The sequence below is a fragment of the Prionailurus bengalensis genome, chromosome B3 (assembly GCF_016509475.1).
Source record: "Prionailurus bengalensis isolate Pbe53 chromosome B3, Fcat_Pben_1.1_paternal_pri, whole genome shotgun sequence".
NCBI lineage: Eukaryota > Metazoa > Chordata > Mammalia > Carnivora > Felidae > Prionailurus > Prionailurus bengalensis.
Window position 1 is genome coordinate 32,184,968 of NC_057355.1, and position 20,105 is coordinate 32,205,072.

At 55.9% G+C, this 20,105-nt stretch overlaps 1 protein-coding gene across 1 annotated transcript; it reads right to left on the minus strand.

Moving 5' to 3' along the window:
* Positions 1-918: 918 nt before the first annotated feature.
* On the minus strand, positions 919-6,019 carry ISLR2 (immunoglobulin superfamily containing leucine rich repeat 2). Its single transcript, XM_043555034.1, has 3 exons — positions 5,602-6,019; positions 4,889-4,995; positions 919-3,462 (listed from the first exon to the last, which is right to left on the minus strand). The coding sequence occupies exons 2-3, from the start codon at positions 4,983-4,985 to the stop codon at positions 1,208-1,210; spliced, it is 2,352 nt and encodes a 783-aa protein (XP_043410969.1). The 5' UTR covers positions 4,986-4,995; positions 5,602-6,019; the 3' UTR covers positions 919-1,207.
* Between the last annotated feature and the right edge of the window lie 14,086 nt (positions 6,020-20,105).

Consider the following 20,105-nt stretch of genomic DNA (forward strand, 5'->3'; position numbering starts at 1 on the left):
CAGAACACAGACTTCTCCTACAGAGCACGCTCGTCTAGGACTATACGCCAGGCAAAAACTGTTCCTGTGGAAGGAGGGGCGGGGCGGGGAGACTGGAGGACCTAGGGGCTTTTCTCCATCCGGATCCCGCTGCGCTGTCACACGCCAGCTTTGTGCGAAACAGGGTGCAAGCGCTTAAGACAGACCGCGTCCAGGAGGCCGCAGTGGGCTTCCTTTGTCACACTCCCCCACCCCCGCCCCGTCGAACCGAGGTCTGGGCCACGTGCAGCAGCGGAAGCGGAGCTGTCGAGTGCTTGGATCTCCGAAACCCCCAACTCACCCACAACGAAATTCACCCGGGACCAAGCCCACACGCTCCTCATTAAAAGGGAGGGCGGTTCCGCGGCCCTTAAGTTAGCAGAGAGGGAGAGAGAAAACGGATTTCCCGCTCCCCCTCCTCTCACACACACCCAATTTTCCCAGAGGCTGGGAAGGGAGTGTTAGCACCAGACCCGGAGTGTCGTTGTCCTTTGGAAAAAAAACAAAAAACGAAAATATGAAAATCAGAGTGCGCAGCTGAAAGGCGCCCCAGGCACCGGGCTTGGCTCCAGCTGATCAGAAGCGGATTGGGGGGGGGGGGGGGGACAGACGGGTTTGTTTCCGAGTCGGAAGGGGGCTTTGAAACTAAAACTAGGGAGTTGCTAAGGAGTCCTGACTTCTGGGACGTGCACCCCGGAAAGGGCGGAATAGGGGTCCAGGCAGGACCCTACAGCCGTCCACGAAAGGGACATCTGCTGAGGGTCCCAGAATGACTCCCTGCCACAGCGTTACCACCGGATGTTTCCAACGTCTTCTCCCCTTTCCTCTGGTTCCAGAGCCCACGGTGGGGCAGGCTGCAGAGCAGATTTCGCAGATAACAATTGCGGTGGGAATGGAGAGGTGTGGATTTCGGTTCACAGTCCGTGGGTAGAGCTAGTAACCGTGCTTGCGGTGGTAATGGAACTGAACCCACAAGGACAATGACAGTAGTGGGTGGCCTGGGACTGCTGAAGCCGCCCCACTCCCCACTAGAAGTCCCCAGTAGTGAAGGTTGGGTCTGGTAAAGGGGCGGAGTAAGTGAAGGTTGCGGGTGGGGGGTGGGGAGGCTTACGTCCTGCCAGCCCTAGGCTTCAGCTCCCAGGTACCCAAGGTGGGGGATGGGAATGGGCGGGCCAGTCAGGCTGGGGGTTCAGCCTGCCGTCTGCCTGTAGTTGCCATTAATCTCCTGGGCGATGTTGACCGCCTCCGCGCCCAGGGGCAGCCGATCACTGTATTCAGAGCCCGCCTCGAACTCCTCTTGGTTGGCCTTGGACTGGGACTCCACCAGCGAGCAGGCCGCCAGGCTCTCCTCCCTCTGCAGGTCCCCACCTGGGTCTCCCTGCTCCGCGTCTTCATCAAGGCCCTCCCCGGGAGTCTCCTCGGGCTCCACGACGTCTGCCTCACCGCCTGCCGGATAGCTTTTCTCGGACTCGAGGTAGGACGCACGGGGGTCAAAGTCTGCGGCTATGCGTTTCTCCATGGGGTCAGGGGCCTGGGGCCGCAGTATAAGACGATAGGGCTTACCCGGGTGTTTGGCCAGCAGATGGCAGCAGGCGGCGCCCAGCAGGGGCACGGTGGCCAGCACCAGGAGGAACACGCTCACCGCCACGATAACCAGCAGCGAGGGCAACTCCTTCTTGGTGGCAAACACCACTTGCACGTGGCAGGCCTCGCCTGCCAGCGCCAGGCACACTGAGTAGTTGGTGCCAGGCCGCAGGCCGCGGAACCAATAGGCGTTGACGCCCTCCTCCACTCGCGACCACTGTACAGCTGCGCCGCCCCCCGCTGGGCACAAGTAGAGCAGGCGCAGCGGCCGCCGCCCGGGCCGCCCGGCTCCCCCAGCCCCGCTGGGCCCAGACCCCCAGCGCGCCGCCAGCGGCGTCAGCTGCACCCGAGCCTCACGCTCCGCCACGTCCAGCGCGATGACGCCCAGCTCAAAGACGTGCTGCTTGAGCTCTGCGCTCTGATTGAATGCGTGGTTGGACACGTACCGCGAGGGGTCCCCGTGGCCACAGCGTTGCTCCTCCACCGGATCTGCAGAGACCTGGTCTTCTGACTCCTCTCCCTCACCTGCCTCCTCCTCCTCCTCCTCCGGCCCCGCCTCCGTCTCGCCCAGGATGCTAACACGGACCAGGCCTGGGCCTTTGATTTTGCCCTCGGGTTTGGAGGGTAGGACGCTGTTGCCCCGGCCTTTGGCTGTGGACTTGCGCTCAGAAGTAGGGGCCTGCCCATCAGAGTCTCCCCCAGAGCCAGGAGCGTGTTTTGGGGGCCCAGAAGCCGCCACTGCCACGCGTAGTGACGTGGAGTTGGCACCCAGCTCGTTGTAGGCACGGCAGGTGTAGACACCTGCTTCCTTGGCACTCAGGAGCGGAACCAATAGGGAACCGTTTGTGAGGGCCAGGAAGCGTGGGTTGGCTGGGGGTGCGGGCCAAGCGGGTGCTGGAGTCGGGATTGGGGCCTCCGTCTGCGTTGGCCCGTCCCCATCTCCTTCCTCCTCCCTGTCTTCCGCCCCATCCGCATAGTCCTCCCCGCTCTGGACCGGAGGCTCTAAGACCACGGTGCCACCCGGGATCTGAAGTTGCCATTGCAGGCGGGGCGTGGGATGTCCTTCCGCGAAGCAGTGTAGCAGGAGCGCTAGGCCCGCGGGCCAGGGGCTGTCCGGTGCCTCAGGCGGTGGTTCAGCACTTAGACGCACGCTGGGTGGTGCACAGGACAGGGCGGGCAGGCGGTGCACCGGCACCCCCTGCAGCGCGGGAGGCGAGGCGCACGCGATGGAGTCGGGCTCGGGTAACGAAACCCTGGTGCTTGCGGCCCAGGCCTGCAGCCACACAAGGCTGCAACCGCAGTGGAAGGGGTTGTGATAGAGTTGCAGATGTGACAGCGCGCTTAGCGCGTCGAAGGTGCCAGGGGCCAGTGTACGAAGGCGGTTGTTGTTGATGCGCAGGGAGCGCAGGTCGGGCAGCGCACCCAGTGCGTCCCGGGGCAGCGAGCCCAAGCGGTTGTGGTTCATTTTGAGCAGCTGCAGCGCGCTCAGGTTACGGAGGTCGCTCCACGGGAAGCTGGATATGAGGTTGTGGCTTAGGTCGAGGTTCTTGAGCTGGCTCAGCACCGCCAGCGCGCCCGGCTCCACCGTGCGCACCTCATTGTGCGCCAGCCACAGCGACGTGACCTGCGTGACGTCGGCGAAGGCCCCACGCCGCAGCACGGTGATCTTGTTGGCCGACAGACTAAGCGTGGTCACGTTGGCCGGCAGTCCTTCTGGCACCTCGCGCAGCTCCTTGTAGGCGCAGTCGGCGAACTGGTGTGCATACTTGTCCACGCAGGCGCACGGCTCCGGGCAAGCTGCGGCCCCTCCTAGCAGAGCCCAGGCCAGCCACAGAGCCCGCAGGCGCACCATCGCGGATCCTGCAGATGGAAGCCGGGGGGAAGAGGGGAGAAGGTGACTTAAGAGCCCCAGCTTTCCTCCCCTTTTAAGCGCTGCCTCCGCAAACCCATCTAGGGCAGGCCTTGGGGTTCCGGTAATCTCCTCTGTGCTCAGGAGTCTCTCTCCCACACGAATGGGGCTCAATGGAAATCTCAGGATTCAATGCATGCTCTCTCAGGGCCCTGATTTCCGTTTCCAGCCGATTTATGCCTCGCTTTCCACCCCCCTACTTGCTCGTTCAGTCTAGCAGTGGTCCTTCCAGAGGCTCTGCAGCTCACCTGTCTGCTCTGGGCTCTACCCTGGCCCCGTGTGTTTCTGAGCCTTCGTTTAACCCCGTGAGGAGGATACACAGAGAAGGTATTTTTGTCCATGACCTGTCATCCTTCCTCCAACTCTTTGTCCCACGCACAGCACTCTCGCGCACACACCCAGACAGCACACAGCAATACAAACACACGCTGGGGCACTGCCATCCAACCGCAAACTTTTACAGGGTTCACAATACATTTCCTAGCACAAAAACACAAAGACATGGACACACTATACTCTGGAGACCTCATTGTTCTTTCAGCTGAACTTTAACATCAGGACAGCGTTTTCCCTTGCGTGCTTTCCTGTTCATTGTGGGAGCTGACAGACACAAGGACACATGTCCTCACACGAACTGACCCACACTCAGGGACACAGGTGCGCACTTGCGCACAAAAGCCCTCCACTGAGACTGAAATCCCAGCGGATGGGCAATGCCCACAACTTGCGGTGGGTGGCAGGAGATGGGACCCCTGGCAGCAGACTCACAGGCCCCCCCTCCATCAGACACCAAAGCAGCCTGCCCTGGGCTGCGACTCCCTGGAGGGGCCAGCCGAGGTTGCTATGTCAACTTCCGACTGAGGAAGGAGATCCTCCCCCAGGCAGGGACCTTGAGCATTGAGAGGGATGTCACTAAAGATTCCCTTTCCCATCCCCGAAGAACGCAGGCGAGGCGGCTCCCAGAGGGCATTGGGGTCCCGAACCGACAGGTCATGGGGGCTGCCACTAGCTAAGGAAGTAGGAGACGGTCTAGGATTCCGCCCCTTTTCTGCAGCTCCACGATGCCTGAGCAACCCCTCCCCGCCCAACAAAAACCTTCTTATCCCCAGCCACACAAACCCACTTAACGCAGACCACCCCACCCCCCGCTGCCCCCCCCACCCCAGCTCCCCTCTAGGGCTCCTGGCAGGTTGGGCAGAGCCCCTCCCACCCTCCCGTCCTTAGGAACCCAGGTTCCCCACGCCGCCTTTGGTCCGGGGAGAGGGCTCCTCCCCACCCCTCCTTGGACTCCCCCTGACAGCACCAGCGGGGTATGGCACCCTAGGCAGGATCTGCCCACACCGGGGTCGAGCTTGTGGGGCGGTCCCCGCGGCTTACCCGCTGCTGACTCTCTGCGCGCTGCCCTCGGGCTGCAACCCCTTCTCCAGACTGATGTCTCCGCGCCCAGACGATTGCCCAAGGGCGCTTTCCACATCTGTTGCTGGCTGTGGAAGACAGGGGAGGGGCAGAGAAAGGGACAGGTAATTGTGGGGACTGCCCGGGCCCTGAGGTCCTGCTTCAGTTTCCCTTTCGCGTCTGTCTCCCCCCCCCCACCCCCCACCAGGTCTGTCTGGCCGCAGACTGAACAGAGTCCTCGCGCGCTCCCGGCGCAGCAGGGACGCGCACAGCCTCTCCCGCCTCCAGCATCGCCCACATTTGTTAAAACCTTAGAGGCTCTCCCCGAGGCTGAGACGCGTTGGTCTCAAGGGGCGCCCCCACACCCACCACCCTCGTCTGGGCTCTTCCCAGTTCACCGCACACGCATAACCCGCGTCCCTCCGCACTTACACATCTTGCAGGCATTGTCCCTGTGCCTAATCACACCGCCCCCCCCTCCCAGGTTCAAACACATTTCGTACAGACACACGCAGACCTTCACACCCTCCGCCCAGTCGACCTTCACATGTTGGAATTGTCCCTCATCCTGTAATAATAACCGAGTCAATGTGTTGAGCCGTCCTTGCGTTCACACTCATTTTCAAAGGCACGCCTTCACGCGGGACACTCACCCTCTCCCCCTCCCGCGCGCACACACATTCACGTTCACTCACCCTCACTCGCGGGTCCCGCCAGGGCCGGTGAGCTTCGCTGCTAATTGAACGCGAGCCGCTTTTACGCCCCGCAACACGTGAGACAAACCATCTTTGAGGAATTTGGGGGAAGGCAAGAAGCACGACTGAGGGGGGGGGCGTGTCTTTGCCTTTAAACTCTTTTTGCAAATGCGGGCTGTGGCACAGACAGACCAGGAGTGAGTAGGGACCCGCTGAGCTGCGCGCAGCCGGGCTCGCGCGGACCCTTCCTTCCCGCACTCCCCTCCCCACTAGCAGCCTCCTCCCCGAAGCCACGTTCAACACGATGCATAATTGATAGTGTTAGCAGAGCGCCTCACCCTCCCTGCTATTTTTGCCAGGATCTGGGTGGATGCAAGCCCTGGTCTCCCCCGCCCCCCACCAGTCCAACCCGAAGACTGGAACGCACGACCCCGCGGGGCGCGCGGGGAAGCGACGCCTCCTCCCCAGCCCACCGCCACCCTGCCCAGCCTCTTAAGCCCTACTCTTTAAGTCTCAGCTTTTGTAGCAAAACCAGCGCTTGAAGCCCACAGCCCCACACGCCTGCCTGTGCGCCCTGCGGGGTGCGGCGGGTGTGCGGTATCAGCCTCTGCCTCCGCAGAAGGCTGGCCTGGACGCACCCACGCGCCTCGCCCTCAGGTCTTGCCAGCCACAGGCGAATGGGGCACCGGGGCTGCGGCAGACCGAGGCACCACCGAAAGGGATGGTTACAAAACGTCCGCTCCTCCCGAGCAGTGTGGGCTGGGTACTTAAGGCCCGAGGCTCTCTCTCTCCCCGTCCCTCCCTCGCCAACATCTTCACAGCCTCACCACCAAACGCGCCGTCAACCCCACACACTATCCCCCGATGCCTCCGCGGCCCGCCACCGCCAGCATGTCTCACACCCTCACACAACAGCCGGCCTCGGCAGATTCGAATACTCGCTGTTCCCGACTCTCGCTCCCTGTCTCTGGCGAAACCCCGACATTTCTTTTAGCGACGAGGAGGCGGAGGCGCAGGAATGTCGAGGCATTTGGCTGAAACTCGATGTGTGTCTCCCGCACTGCCCATAGCAGCCCTGGAGACAGAGTTGCTGGCCAGAATCGAGTACAGGGGAAGGGAAACAGGCTCCCGGAGACACGCAAACGCCCCCCACCCCACCCCCGCCTCTTTCCCCGGTCCTTTCTGTAGACATTGAGCTCTCAGGGTACACGCGGCCCCCAAGCCCGCACCTCGGGCCATAGGGTTCTCTGGCGGTGGGTCGATGGCGCGGGTTTGGGGCCTCTGAGGAGATCAATCTCCTGATTTGAGTGTTGAGCATTTTAATGAGCTAGGGAAGTGGGGAAGAGAGACGCAAGAGGAGCGCTGCAGCTAAAGAGACCACCCGACCGGGCGTTCCGAGGATCCTTTGTAAATTAAATATGAACGGACTGGCGCACGCCTACTCCGCATCCCTCCCCCTCTCTTACTCTTGCGGCCGCTGCTGGCGGCGTAGCGGGCTGGGACCAACACAGCTCGTACGGATCAGAATTTAGAACCCAGAACTTCACTCCACTTCCTTGGGTCTGTGGTCCCCACGGACGACCTAGGGGGAGGACACAGGGGAGCTCTGAGAGGGGAGGTGTCTTCAAGGAGGGTGGGAGGGTGAGGGCACCTTGACCCTGCGGTGGACACTGCGACGGCCCCCTAGTCTGGGGATGAGTCCCTGCGGTTGGGCCAGGGAGTGGCGCGGCTGGCTGGCCAGGCACAACCTCTTTGTCTGCAGAGCAAGGGGGGGGGGGGGGCGGATTGGGAACGCTGAGGGGGCGGTTCTGGGAGCCTCGGTCCTAGAAGAGGGGTCTGGGAGGCGAGGGACCAGTAGCGAGGAGGGAGAGGCAGGCCCGGGATGGCGGGTCCTGGAGACTTCCTCGGGCGGGGGCGGGGGCGGGGGCGGGGGGGAGGGGCGCCTGCCCTAGAGGCGGGGACCGAGGCTGCGACTCGGAGGCGCAGAGCTTGTGGACCCCCGACCCAGTTTTCACCTCTTTTTCTGGTTCTTTATGCCTTCGTCGAGGAGGCGGACAGGTAGGCAGGTGGGCAAGGGACAATTTGGAAGCGCTGATGGACTGGAAGACAAGAGACTGGAGAGTAGAAGGGAGAATGGGCTCGCTTATTCTCTGCGGAGAGCTTCCCAGGACCGCAGGGACCCGCCCCTCCAGCGTCCCAGGAACCTACGGGGCCCACGGGCCAAATAAGACCCCTTTTCCTTGGCTCACTTGCCAGGGATGCAGAAGCCCGGAGAATTTGGCAGAGAGACAGGGCTCCAGGGGCCAGGAGGGCGCCTAAGGATGTGGTGGCCACCCAGGCGAGGGCGCAGACTCCCGCGGGCCCCTGCGACTCCCGCCCACTCTCCAGCAAGCGCTTTTGTTCCCCGAGCCTACCCGGGGGGAAAGACAACCCTTACCCCCGCCTTCGACCCCGGAGCGCCCAGGGCCTGCCCTGGCAAAGTCCGCCGAGGCCTGGGGTTGGAGCCACGACTCCAGGATCAGCCTCCGGGCTCAGCTAGGAGAGGACAGCGCGTTTCGCCCGGCGCCGCCCGGGCGCGCAGGAGCAGGTCTGATGTCTATACTGTTAATAATGGTACAGTTACTGAGGGGCTGGGGAACCGGGAGCGAACACACCACCCCCGCCGCCGCCGCCCACGTCTTTGATCGTTAAAGAAACAGGCACCTAATCAGGTGCGTGGAAGTAGGTGTGGGTGAAGGAGGGATTTCAAGGTTCTAAGCCGCCAGAGGGGAGGGCCCAGAATCGGAATCTGTAGAATCCAGGCTCAAGGTTTTTGACCAGGTTGGGGTCCAGACCCTAGACAGACGCAGGGGCCAAGAGCTGTGGCTCTGGACAAATTTTTGCGAACCGACTTCTAACTTTGACTTTGCGGACCCGGACGGTCCGGAGGGTGGGGTGGGTTGAAACCCAGTGGATCCCCGCAGTCGCTCTCCAGGCTCTGTCCCCTCTTGGTTTCTGTCCCAGGCCTGGTTCGTGAGCGCCCCCTGCTGCACACCGCTGGCCGGTGCAGAGGCTGGGGCAAGGGCGGCCGGAGGCCTGCGCCGGGAGCGCGGAGGCTGGAGCCCTGCGCTAAGACGTGCTCTGTCCCGGGTTCGGTGGTCCCGAGGCGCAGTGTACCGGAGTGGGGCAACGCTTACCGAAGGCACCGAAGCTTTCCTTCTCACGCCCACCCAGTCTACGTCCCCGGAATCTGCAACCTCCTCTCCCCTGCCCGACACGGACACAGCCCCCGCTTTGCACCCCATTGTGTTTCCGGCACCCAGGGCACAATAGGCACCCTTTGAATAATCGTGTAAGGAGTAGGCCCTGGCACGAACCGATGCTCTTAGTTCTGGGAGGAAACCGTCCTGTACGCCTCCCTCGAGGACAGCGCCCCCAACCCCACCCCCAGCACACACACCCTGGGCAGGGTGAGCGCTTTCTCTCTGAGAAAGCCTCTCGTAGGAGGGCTCTAGAGCACAGTCCTTAAGTCTTATGACTTTATCTGGGCCTAAAATGTCCGAGATCTGAAAAAGAAAATCTATTGGCTCTAAGAGGAGAAAGAAAACTACGAAGTAGGAAGTAATAGATGTTTAATGAAATGTTCAGGACAGGTAACATTGTGCAAACGCTTCCATTCCAACTGCATTGAGAGTTGTACATGCCCCTGTATTTAGGGAGGCATGTGGGTGATTTAAGGGATGTGGGAAGGTCTCGGAAAGTCAGAAAACCAGGGCCCAGAAGGGCATCACCTACCCGCAGCATAGCGGCCTCAGGGGATCCCTCCCACAGCTGCACTCCAGCCAGAATCTCCAGAACACTCCCCACTCCCATCTTTCAGCTACTAGTCTGTCCCCTTGCCTGCCAATACGTTCTTACCTCTCTTCCCAAGAAGCTGCTTTCTCTTTCTAATTTCCAGCAGAGAGCTCACCTTTCTGGGAAGCCAGTCCCTGTTTATAATGCCCCCTCCCACCTTCTCTCTCTCCTTCCCTTCTTGCACACTCTGTGTGGTGGTTAGGAGGAAAGGTATTAGCATCAGACTCCACCACGTACTAGCTGTGTGACCTTGGCCAAGTTACTTAACCTCTCTGTGCCTCAGGAGGAAAAGGGGCTATAAATAAGAATATCTACATTATTGGGTTGCCCTGAGGATTAAAGGAGTCAAGGCATGCAGCTCACTGAGTACCTGGCACTTAGATAACACTCAGAAATGAGCTATTATTTTTTACAACATTAGCCATCATTATTGCCTTCCAGAGTTGGGTACAAGTATAAAGAGATGTCTGCTCCACACGCCCCTACGTGCTTGTGTCCTTCCTGCCTCCCCCACAGGGAGAAGCAGCCTCCAAATGTCTCTCTACTCCCTGCCCCCCCTACATACCATGGCATAGGTGGCGATCAGAATTACTGCTGCCATTTGTAAAGATGTCTAGTCTCATCTCAGATACTTAAAACTCGGATTCTGATGCCTGTAGCTGTCACCAGTGTGCCTGTTTGGAAAGAGAGACCAGCAGCTGCAGCCCTGGTGGAAGGTTTTTAATTAAAACCACAATCTGTTTAAGTATTTATTGGGCTCTGTGACTTTAATTATTTTCTAGGGAAAAAAAAAAAAAACAAAAACCTACATTTGCATATGGGAAGACTGTTGATTTCAGAGGAAAGTAGCAACCTGTGGCAGTTTGCTGGAGGCAACTGGGAGGAACTCCCTGAATGGTTCAGATGCGGCTCGGCTCGACATTATTAATAATCTGGGATCCGGTCTACGACCTTCCTCCTAGTGCTTTCATGAAATTAGCCTAACGTGCTGGCCAGGCCCTTCCAGTGGCGTCTCCTGTAATTAGCTGGGCCTGTGCTTGTCTCTGTAAAGATGGGGATCTCCTGCCTGGAGGAGGCAGCATGCTTAGCTATTCTACCGCCCAGGCAGGACTGGTTCTCCCCAGCGTGGGGGGTCTTGGGCCTCCGCAATAGGGTGAAGCAGGGAAAGGCAGGACTTCCATCTGCGGATAATGAACGTCTCATCTCAAAGTGTTTTAAAAACTGTATGTGTATCATCTCACAAGGAGGGAGGGCTGGCTTTAGGGCTGGTTGATTCGGTGGCCCAGACCCAGTCCCTCTCCTCTGCCAGCCTTAACAGGGCTTCTGCTTGAGACTTGTGTTCCTTGGTGCCCTTGGAGGGCTTCCGCAGCAGCTGGGGTAACATGCTTAGTGGTAACAGACTAGTGGAATAGAGAAACTGGGTTCTCCTTCTAGAAGCCACAGCCTCTCCTTAGGCCTTATGGACAGCTGTTGGCTCAGGCCTTCCCAACTGATAAAATGATCACTGGTAAAGGGAATTGAATTGATTGGCTCAGAGTAATCACCTAGCCCGGAAATAGATGTTGAGGAGTCAACCCCAAGATTATCCACAGGCGAGCAATCCCCTTTAAGTAAAAGTGCTGGGGAGTTGCGTGATCAGAGTAATCTACTATTGTGTCAAAAGGAATTGAGCTGAAATGGACCATACTTGTAATAAACCATATTAGACATTAAACCATATTCGACACCTTATCTGGAGGTTAGACCAGTCTATGTCTACCATCCGTGACCACGATCAGGGCCCAGTGTGTGACCAGGATGAGGGAGGTCTCTTGGGTGGGTATACATACAAACTAGAGAATTCTGTGCTTTCACAGAATTCTTGAAAGGATAAAAATTTGTTCTTGGAAATGCCTGTGCTGGGATCCAAAGCTATTTTAGGAGCAGTAGAAGCTTGAGTCTTCAGTTGGATATTTATGAGCAGGAGATGTTTATGAACTCAAAGATGTTCCTACATGACTTCACATGACTGAACATGTCACCCGGTCCCATGGCGGAGAAGAGTGGCACTTTACTGTCGCGGTGGAAAACAGGAGGACGAATTGTACCCTGGCCTTAGGAAGAAAGTGGAAGCGGTGCAAAGCTTCCAGCTTCACAAACTCGATTGTGCGACCTTAAGCAACTCCTGTCCTCTCTTCTTCAGGTCTCTGTGCTTGCGAAGGTAGGAGAGTGGGCTGGACGTACACGGGGGGCCCTTCAACTGCTGCTGCCCTCTGAGATGCTGGCTCTTGGATGCTGTGGCTTTAGAAGAAGCCAATTCGCAGGTTGAGTTGGAGCATCTAGGGAGCCTCTGCTGGGGCTTCCTTTGGAAAGTCTGGGGACCAATGCTTGCCCTCTTCCTCATGACCCTGGGTGGCTTCTTTTCCCTCCCACCACGCTGCAGCTGACTCATCAACATGGTCATCAGCACACTTGGGCCCAGGAGCAAACCCTTTCCCCCAAACTGTTGTGCATTGCTCTGAGGGCAGGGGGAGTCCTCTCACTACAAAACGTATCTTGAAGGCCCTGCACATAGTCAGATTCAGGGGATGTGTGTGCGTGCGCGTGTGTGTGCAACATCATTAGAGATGAAATCTGATCACTGAATATTTCGGGAGCCTGGTGCATAGGCCCAGGAAGAAATGGCCAAGGCTGCCAGGGGCTCCCTGACTGGTGGGGTCATGTGGAAGGAAGACACAACTCTTCTTGCGGTTCTGGCTACTTGTCTCTGCTCTGCAGCCCCGAGTTCTCCATTGCCTGGTGCCATCAGTGGAGAGAGGTCACGGTGAGCACGTATTCTGAGACCCACCTGAGCTGCGCATTGGAGACCCCAAGGGGCAGGGCTGGGATGGGGGTTGGGGCTCCTCCTCCTTTATCCTCCAGGCTGAAAACTCCTGGGGGGGGGGTCTCCCAGAGCCTTCTCATCTACCGTCCCCATCAAAGCCGGAACAGCGCACGATAGTGCACATGGCAGCATAGAATAAACGGAATTTCCTGCTATCATCAGTCTCACTGTCAACAGGCTCTTCGTTTGTTTTTGGAGATGGCTTCCGAAAGCAGAGCTGAGACCAAGATTCACGCACAGGCCGTGGATTGTGGAAATTTCTTCACAGAAACTGGCAGGGGAGAAGGGAAGCAGGAGAGGAAGGGGAGGAAGCCAAGCCAGGGTGCGATTTCAGGAAGTCGCAGCCTCAGCCTGATCCCAAGGAGCTCTAGGCAGAAGTCACACATCAGAGTTTGTACGTGTACTGATTTAGGCAGGGAAGCTCCATCTTCCGTCTCTGGTCTCCATAGATGCACAGCAGTCAGACATTGACTAGGGGCTGCCCCTAGGGGGGGCTGTCCCCAGGCACTTAGCTCTCTCTCTCTCTCTCTCTCTCTCTCTCTCTCTCTCTCTCGCCTGCGGGAAGTCAGCTCCAGTAGCCCAAGGGCAGGCCTAATGTGAGCTCTCAGAAGACACAGAAGCCAAGGGATGGGCACACAGAAATGGATCTGCTATAGCATTCATTCTACAAATAGGAACGAAGCCTCCTCGATGTTGCCAGGTGCTGTGCTTGGCATCGGTGCAGCTGTGAACCAGGCAGACGCCGTCTCCGCCCTCCACCACCCAGCATGTTCAGGACTCCTTAGGTGTGTGAACTTTAGGGCTTCTGGCATCCCAGGACAGGCTCCGTCTGCTCCAGCAGGTCACCTGGGGCCAAGGCTAGAAGGTCTGTGATCCCGCACCTGTCTTAGAGGAAGGATAGACAGGGAGCTGTCCAGAGTCACGGATCATCAGAGCTTGGGGCCTGTAGGTCCCCTACCCCAGCCCCTTCATTTTATTGGAGGGAACACAGGCCAAGAAGGAGGTCACAGCAGGTGGGACTGGGAAATGCTCCCAGCATGCGACTTCTCTGAGATGCTCTCCCAGGGCAGTCTGGTCAAGGGCAGGCCGAGCTTGGTGGCCAGTGCTGACCTTGCTGGTTCGCAGGAGGCCCTTGGGACTCTCAGGCAGATGTGGCCTACCTGATGGCTGTTTCTGGGTGGGAAACGTGCCCGCACTCAGGTCTCCTGTATTGGCCCCCTGTACCCCCCTCCAATGCTCGTGGGCCCCAGTAGCAGAACCCTACCCATGTCTGGAAGAGACGGAGGCTGTGCCCTGCCAGGCAGCTGGCTGGGGCAGAGATTTGGAGGAAGGAGAGCCCACCCTCCGGTGGGTCTTGGCGTGTCCATTTCTGCACCCAGGTAAGGCCAGTTCTAACGGCCATGCCTTGGGAACAGCCAGGCACAATTCAGTGTAAGGGGGTGCAGAGCGGGAGACCAGGGAGTAGGGGGCTGACCCTGCTTTTCCACTGACTTTCTGGGGGACTTTGGGAAAGTCTCCCTCCCTTCTCCATTTCAGTTTCTCTCTCCATCTGCCTGTCTCAGCTGAGACAGGAGCTTAGATCTGTCACATTCTTGCTCTCAGCCTGTCCCTGCCAAATCTGAAAGGGAGAAGCATGCTCAGTGGCCTCCCAGGAGAGACAGCCCCTCCTGCACAGTGTCCTCTTTGAAGTGCCCCCAAATAGGTTTTCCCTGCGAAGCCAGGGACCGCCTCAGCCTCATCTCCCTGAGCCCTTATCTCCAACCCCAGCTGGAAACTTGATGTATTTATTTGCTTCTCCCAGGACCTCTTCTGTCCAACCCACATCTCTGCTGGTGCTGCAATGTGACCTTCTTGCAGATGGCTGTGTCTGGTAGCCAGGTGCAGGCCGAGGAAGGAAGGGACAGCAGTAAATCCCTCCATCTTTTCATCTGCAGGGTGACCCCACCGTTGGGGTAGAGGAGACAGTTGTGGAGGCTTGGAGAGGTAGAGACAGAATTCTTGGGAGAAGTAGTGGGGACAGGGTCTCTCAGATCTTAAATGGACTAGAAATCACCCGGAGAAGGAGAGGGAGAGGGAGAAAAGGGAGGGAAAGAAGGCAAGGAGGGGGAGGGGCCTGAAAGGGGAAGGGAGGAGGGGAGGAGGAGGGGAAGGCAGTGAAGGGAAGAAGCCCACAGGGCTTTGTGGGGTCAGCAACAGTGCCTTCTCTAGGGCGTTGGAGATACAGAGTTATTTTTTGTTGAGCATTGCCCATTCACAGTTTAGTCTTTATGTACATCATCTCATTGAATCCTTATCATTTTCGAAGTCTGTATTATCACCCCCAATTTGCATATGAGGCCACAGAGGCTAAGTAGCTTGCCCAAGGTCACACAGCAGAGCTAGGATTATGAATCAGGTTCCTCCAAAGACTGTGTCCTAACCACCACCCTGCACCCTTCCCCACTCCCAAGCAGACTCACTGACTGCCCCATCATGGGCCCAGCCTCACCCAGCCTCTGCCTCCTCCTCGGTTGGTCTAATTGGCTGTGGAATCGGTCCATCCTGGTGTCAGCCAGGGCTTGGTGGCTCTAGAACTCCAAAAGAGGGTCTGCGAGGGTAAATTCTATCCCCAGGCCCTCTGCGCTCAGTCTGGTCAACAGTTTCAGGCGATCAGACAGGTGGACTGGGTTTCACAATATCTCCTCTCACACTTGTTTGGCTGGCTAGCTTTGTGGAAAATTTCTGTGGTTAGCTAGCTAGCTTTTGTAATCCGCTTGGCTATCAAGTTTGGGATATTTATATTTATAAACTGACTTTAGCATCGTCCAGGCAGCTGGCCTTTAAAGAATTCCTCAGGGCTGAGTTTAAGGAAGTTCCTTGAGCCAAGAATGAAGGAATTTTCCCTTCGCTTGTCAGCAAATGCATTTCGTAAGGGTGGGCAGAGACCTTTTAAACTTTCTGTTTTGTTTTTTTGAGAAGGGGAGTCAGTCGAAATTCTAGACCCTTCTCTCAATAGATCACCATAGGCATCTGCTTAATTCAAATCCAAAGGGTCTGGAGCAGACACCTGGATTCGAACATAAAAATAAATGATGGTGCTGCCCCCATTTTTCCCCTAGCCCCAGACTCAGCCACTAGACCTTTGCTCAAGTTTGTTTCCATCTCCCTGCAGCCCTTTCCCACCTCATTCCCACCTGTGAACTGAGCCACAAGGAGGGGTTAATACCACCCCCCTCCCCAAGCCTTCTTATCTGCATTGTAACCGGGGCTGGCGCCTTACCCTGAATCATGCATTCTCAACAGGAGAAATATCAACCCGCAGAGGATGAAAATTGGCTCAAGAGGGGCACATTAACCACTTTAGATATTTCAGTGGTTTCTGACCTCCAAAGGACCACAGTACATAAACAGATATACCATACCTGTGCATAAGGAAGAAGTAACATTGTTGCTATTTGCAGATGATGTGATTTCTTTTTTTTTTTTTAAATTTTTTTAACCTTTATTTATTTTTGAGACAGAGAGAGACAGAGCAGGAACGGGGGAGGGTCAGAGAGAGGGAGACACAGAATCGGAAACAGGCTCCAGGCTCTGAGCCGTCAGCACAGAGCCCGACGCGGGGCTCGAACTCACAGACTGAGAGATTATGACCTGAGCCGAAGTCGGACGCTTAACTGACTGAGCCACCCAGGCGCCCCTGATGTGATTTCTTAATGTAGAGAATCCTGAGGAAACTACAGGGTATCTATGGTATTAAAATTTCATTGGGGGGCAGTCATGACTGGGAAAAAATATGTTTAAAGAAGCCCTGTATGGGAAAAATAAAAAAAAGAGAGAGAGAGAGAGAAAGGTTTGAGAAGCACTGGCCTTAAAGAAAAAATTAGGATAAATTCAAGCACTGGGAGCAGAAGGTTGGGATATTAGCCTTCTGAAGCTTGAATTTTTCATCTTGTGAGACCAACAGAACAGGAGGGTACAGGAAGGAGAGGGCGGAGAGCTGCTCACCACCCCCAGCGGCAGGGCAGTGCACCCGGCAGGCAGCCTCATGGGCACGGGTCACAGATGGTGCCAGTCTAGACACAGGTGCCCTGCTGGGCAAACCCCAACTCTGCCACATACAAATTTAATGACTTTGAGCCTGGTGCATGACCTTCCTGCCCCCCCCCCCCTCCCCGCCCTGTGTTCATCTGTAGAAAGACGGTGATGATGTCACGGCAGAGGGCCACTGGGAAGGCTCCATGAGGTTACCTGTGCTAAGTGAGAAGATACTGTTTAGCACGTAGTTACCTTCCGGTTGTGTCAACTGGGGGCAGTATTCACCTGCTCGTGCTGGAGGCTCTCAGTCCTGGATTGGACCATCACTGTGCCTCCCCTATCCCTGGGGTTCGGTGAGCTCAGGTGGAACCCCTGTGGGGTGCTTCTAGAAGAGGATGCTGGGGAGGGAAGCAGACCACACTTAGGGTGCTGTATGAAGGGGTTCTCAGAAGCTCCTGCCCATCTGTCCACGGTCTCATGGACTCTTCAGCTGCTAAAGTGACAAATCCCTGTAGCCTCAAGAGTGACTCTAATTCCTTTGCTATTGATTCTTAACTCCATTGCTAACCTTCATCACCAAATGTGCCCCTAAATTTGATATTAGCCCCAAATCCTAACCTTAGGCCTCACCCAACTTCTAACTCCACCCCATCCCTACCCCAATTCAAACCTGGGCCCTAACCTTAGCTCTAACCCTCATCCATAACCTTCACCCTGATTCCACCAGTATTTCCCGAAATTAAGTTCCTCCCTTCCACACAAGTTTTGCTAAATCTGTGTTCCTTCTGAGATTGTAGTTACCTAATATATGTTCTTAAATTAGACCTTTAAATAATCCCAGTTTAGCGTTATTCTGAGCATCTATATTCCAGAAATCACGGTTTTGATATGCTGGTCATATTTTTTTCTAAAAGCTGTTAACAGAAGCACAACATGGTTAACGTTTTTGAAATGTTTTTCCACGCACCATCCACCTAAAGCTACCTCCCATACCACCGGAAGTGCAGGGGTGGGGGGCGCTCAGGAAAAGACTGAGCTGCTCGGAGCCCAAGCCCCACGCACCTTCACTCCCCACCCACGCGGAGCCCAGCCTGACTGCGAGGCCCGGCGGGGCTGCAGCGCCCCCTGCCGGCCGAATCTGGGAGCAGCTCTAGCTCGGCTCCCTTCCCTCTGGGCGGGGTTCACGACGTGCTACTTTCTCTGACTTGCCTTTTGGTGTCATTAACTGTCGAGTTCCCCTGCGAGGAGTGAAGAAAGGTGAGAGAAGACCCCTCTACTCTAGACTCAGGGGCTGGGGACACCTAGGGTGTGGGGTGCAGACAAGCCTGAAGTCAGAGGATGCAGGAACCTTGCAGGGGCTGGGCCTGCGGGGAGGTGTAGGGTGAAGGGTAAACTCTGAGATAGGGAGAATTGTCAGGGTTGGGACTAGGGGTCAGAGTGAGTGTGGGGGAGGAATAAGGATGAAGTGTGGCAGCCGGGACTGGAGGAGGAGGGAAGGGGGAGGGCGACAGCAGGGCCAGGCACCAGCCGGGTGTTGTGCAGGTAGAAGGAAGGGCAGGCTTGGAGTTAAAGCGGATTTCTGAGGGGCTCCTGGGTGGCTCAGTCGGTTGAGCAACTTACTCTTGGTTTCGGCTCAGGTCATGATCTCACGGTTTGTGAGTGCGAGCCCCTTGTGGGGCTTTGTGCTGATAGTGTGGAGCCTGCCTGGGATTCTCTGTCTCCCTCTCTTTCTGTCTCTTCCTCGTGTGTGTGTGCGATCTCTCTCTCTCTCAAAAATAAATAAACTTAAATATATATATAATATATTATATATTATTATTAAATATATATTATTAAATATATACATATTATATAATTAAATATATACATAATATATAATATATTATATATACATTATACACATATATTATATAATTACATATATAATACATATATTATATAATACATAATACATGTATATTATATAATATATAATACATGTATATTATATAATATATATAATACATATATAATATATGTATGTGTGTGTATATATATGTATATATATACATATATATAATATGTGTGTGTGTGTATGTGTATATATATATATATATACATACACACAAGCAGATTTCTGAGTGATGATGTTCCTGGGAGTGTGAGCCCTTGGATCTCAGAAGGAGGCCCTGGAGCAGGCAGGACTGGCCATGGCTGAACTGGTTTCTCTGCTTCAGGTGTGTGTGGTTGAAATCCCCCATTTGGCTGTGTTGGGGACACAGAGCCACCCACTTGTCAGCCACTGCAAGGTGGACTCCCCTGACTACCTTGGACCCTAGGACCCCCCACAATTGTCTGCTCTGTCCCAGATCTTGTTCTGTATTGCCTGAAGCCAAGCCCATGCATATTTTTTTGCTAAGATCTAATATCTGTTCATTTTTATAACTCAGGAAGCAGTAAAGCTGTCATCTTGGTTGTCTGTAAAATAAGATCTTATATTTGTGTGGTTCTTCACATATTACATTGTTTTTGAGGTTTATTTCTTCTCAACGTTTATTTATTTTTGGGACAGAGAGAGACAGAGCATGAATGGGAGAGGGGCAGAGAGAGAGGGAGACACAGAATCAGAAACAGGCTCCAGGCTCTGAGCCATCAGCCCAGAGCCTGATGCGGGGCTCGAACTCACGGACCTCGAGATCGTGACTTGGCTGAAGTCGGACGCTTAACCGACTGTGCCACCCAGGCGCCCCAGAGGTTTATTTCTTCTTGAGGTGGGGAGGGGCAGAGAGAGACGGAGATGCAGAATCCGAAGCAAGCTCCAGGCTCTGAGCTGTCAGCACAGAGCCCGACCCGGGGCGTGAGCCCATGAACTGTGAGATCATGACCTGAGCTGAAGTCGGACGCTCAACCGACTGAGCCACCCAGGTGTCCCTGTGTGGTTCTTCACATATTAAAAAGCTATTTGCACATTCTCTCATTGGTTCATGCAAGCGCCTGTGAGGTAAAAATGATCTGTATTGTCCCATTGGATACAGTTGGAGCCCAACCCTCAGTGAGTTTGACATACCAGACCAGTCAGAGGTTATGGAGTGAGAATTAAAAACTCAGTGCCCTGACTTGCAGCCCAGCAAGTTCATGGTTATTTGACATGGATGAATCTGAGATAGCATTCAAAGATGAAGCACAGGGGACACATGTGGACCTGCTCTTAGAAGCTAAAACTCCAGAGCTGGAATCTGGTCATCTGGGCCAGGTAGGTGGGGTTACGGGTGGTGGCCTGTGCCGTGGGAACCCCTGCAGGTACTAACGTGGATTCCATTTGGGACATCCCAGACAAGACAGCCCGGACAGCGACACATTAATTACACATTGCTAACATCCTGGGCTTCCCTCCCTCTTGTTAAGGGTTTTACCACCTGTGACTCTGGGGACACAAACAGGGGTGTGAGATTACCCGGCAGGGGGCAGAGGTGACGTTCTTACAGACGCTGGTCTCTGGCTCCTGACTCCCTCTAGAGGGTAATTCTTGAAACTGGCGCCTCTTTTCCTCCATGTGCCTCTCCTTTTGGGAGAGGATCCCTGACGGGCCCACCCTGGGTCTTCTCTTTCGGAATGGGGGCAGGGAGGGGCTCACAGATGTGAGCAACAAGCAGCTCTGGGCTCTGCTAAGCCCTGACAGGACTTCACAAAGTGCAACTCCCCCATGTTCGGGAACCTCCCCCCCCCCAACCCCCGCTCCCCGCCCTGCTTTAACACAGACAAGAAGCTGCTCAGTGGCTCCCGGGTGGGCTGAGCAGAGTTTGGTGCCTCAGAC

Coding starts and splice junctions, on each gene's coding strand:
- ISLR2 (XM_043555034.1), bottom strand. CDS start 4,985: ATGTGGAAAGCGCCCTTGGGCAATCGTCTGGGCGCGGAGACATCAGTC. Junction 3,463..4,888: donor GCGCAGAGAGTCAGCAGCGG/GTAAGCCGCGGG, acceptor TTCCATCTGCAG/GATCCGCGATGGTGCGCCTG.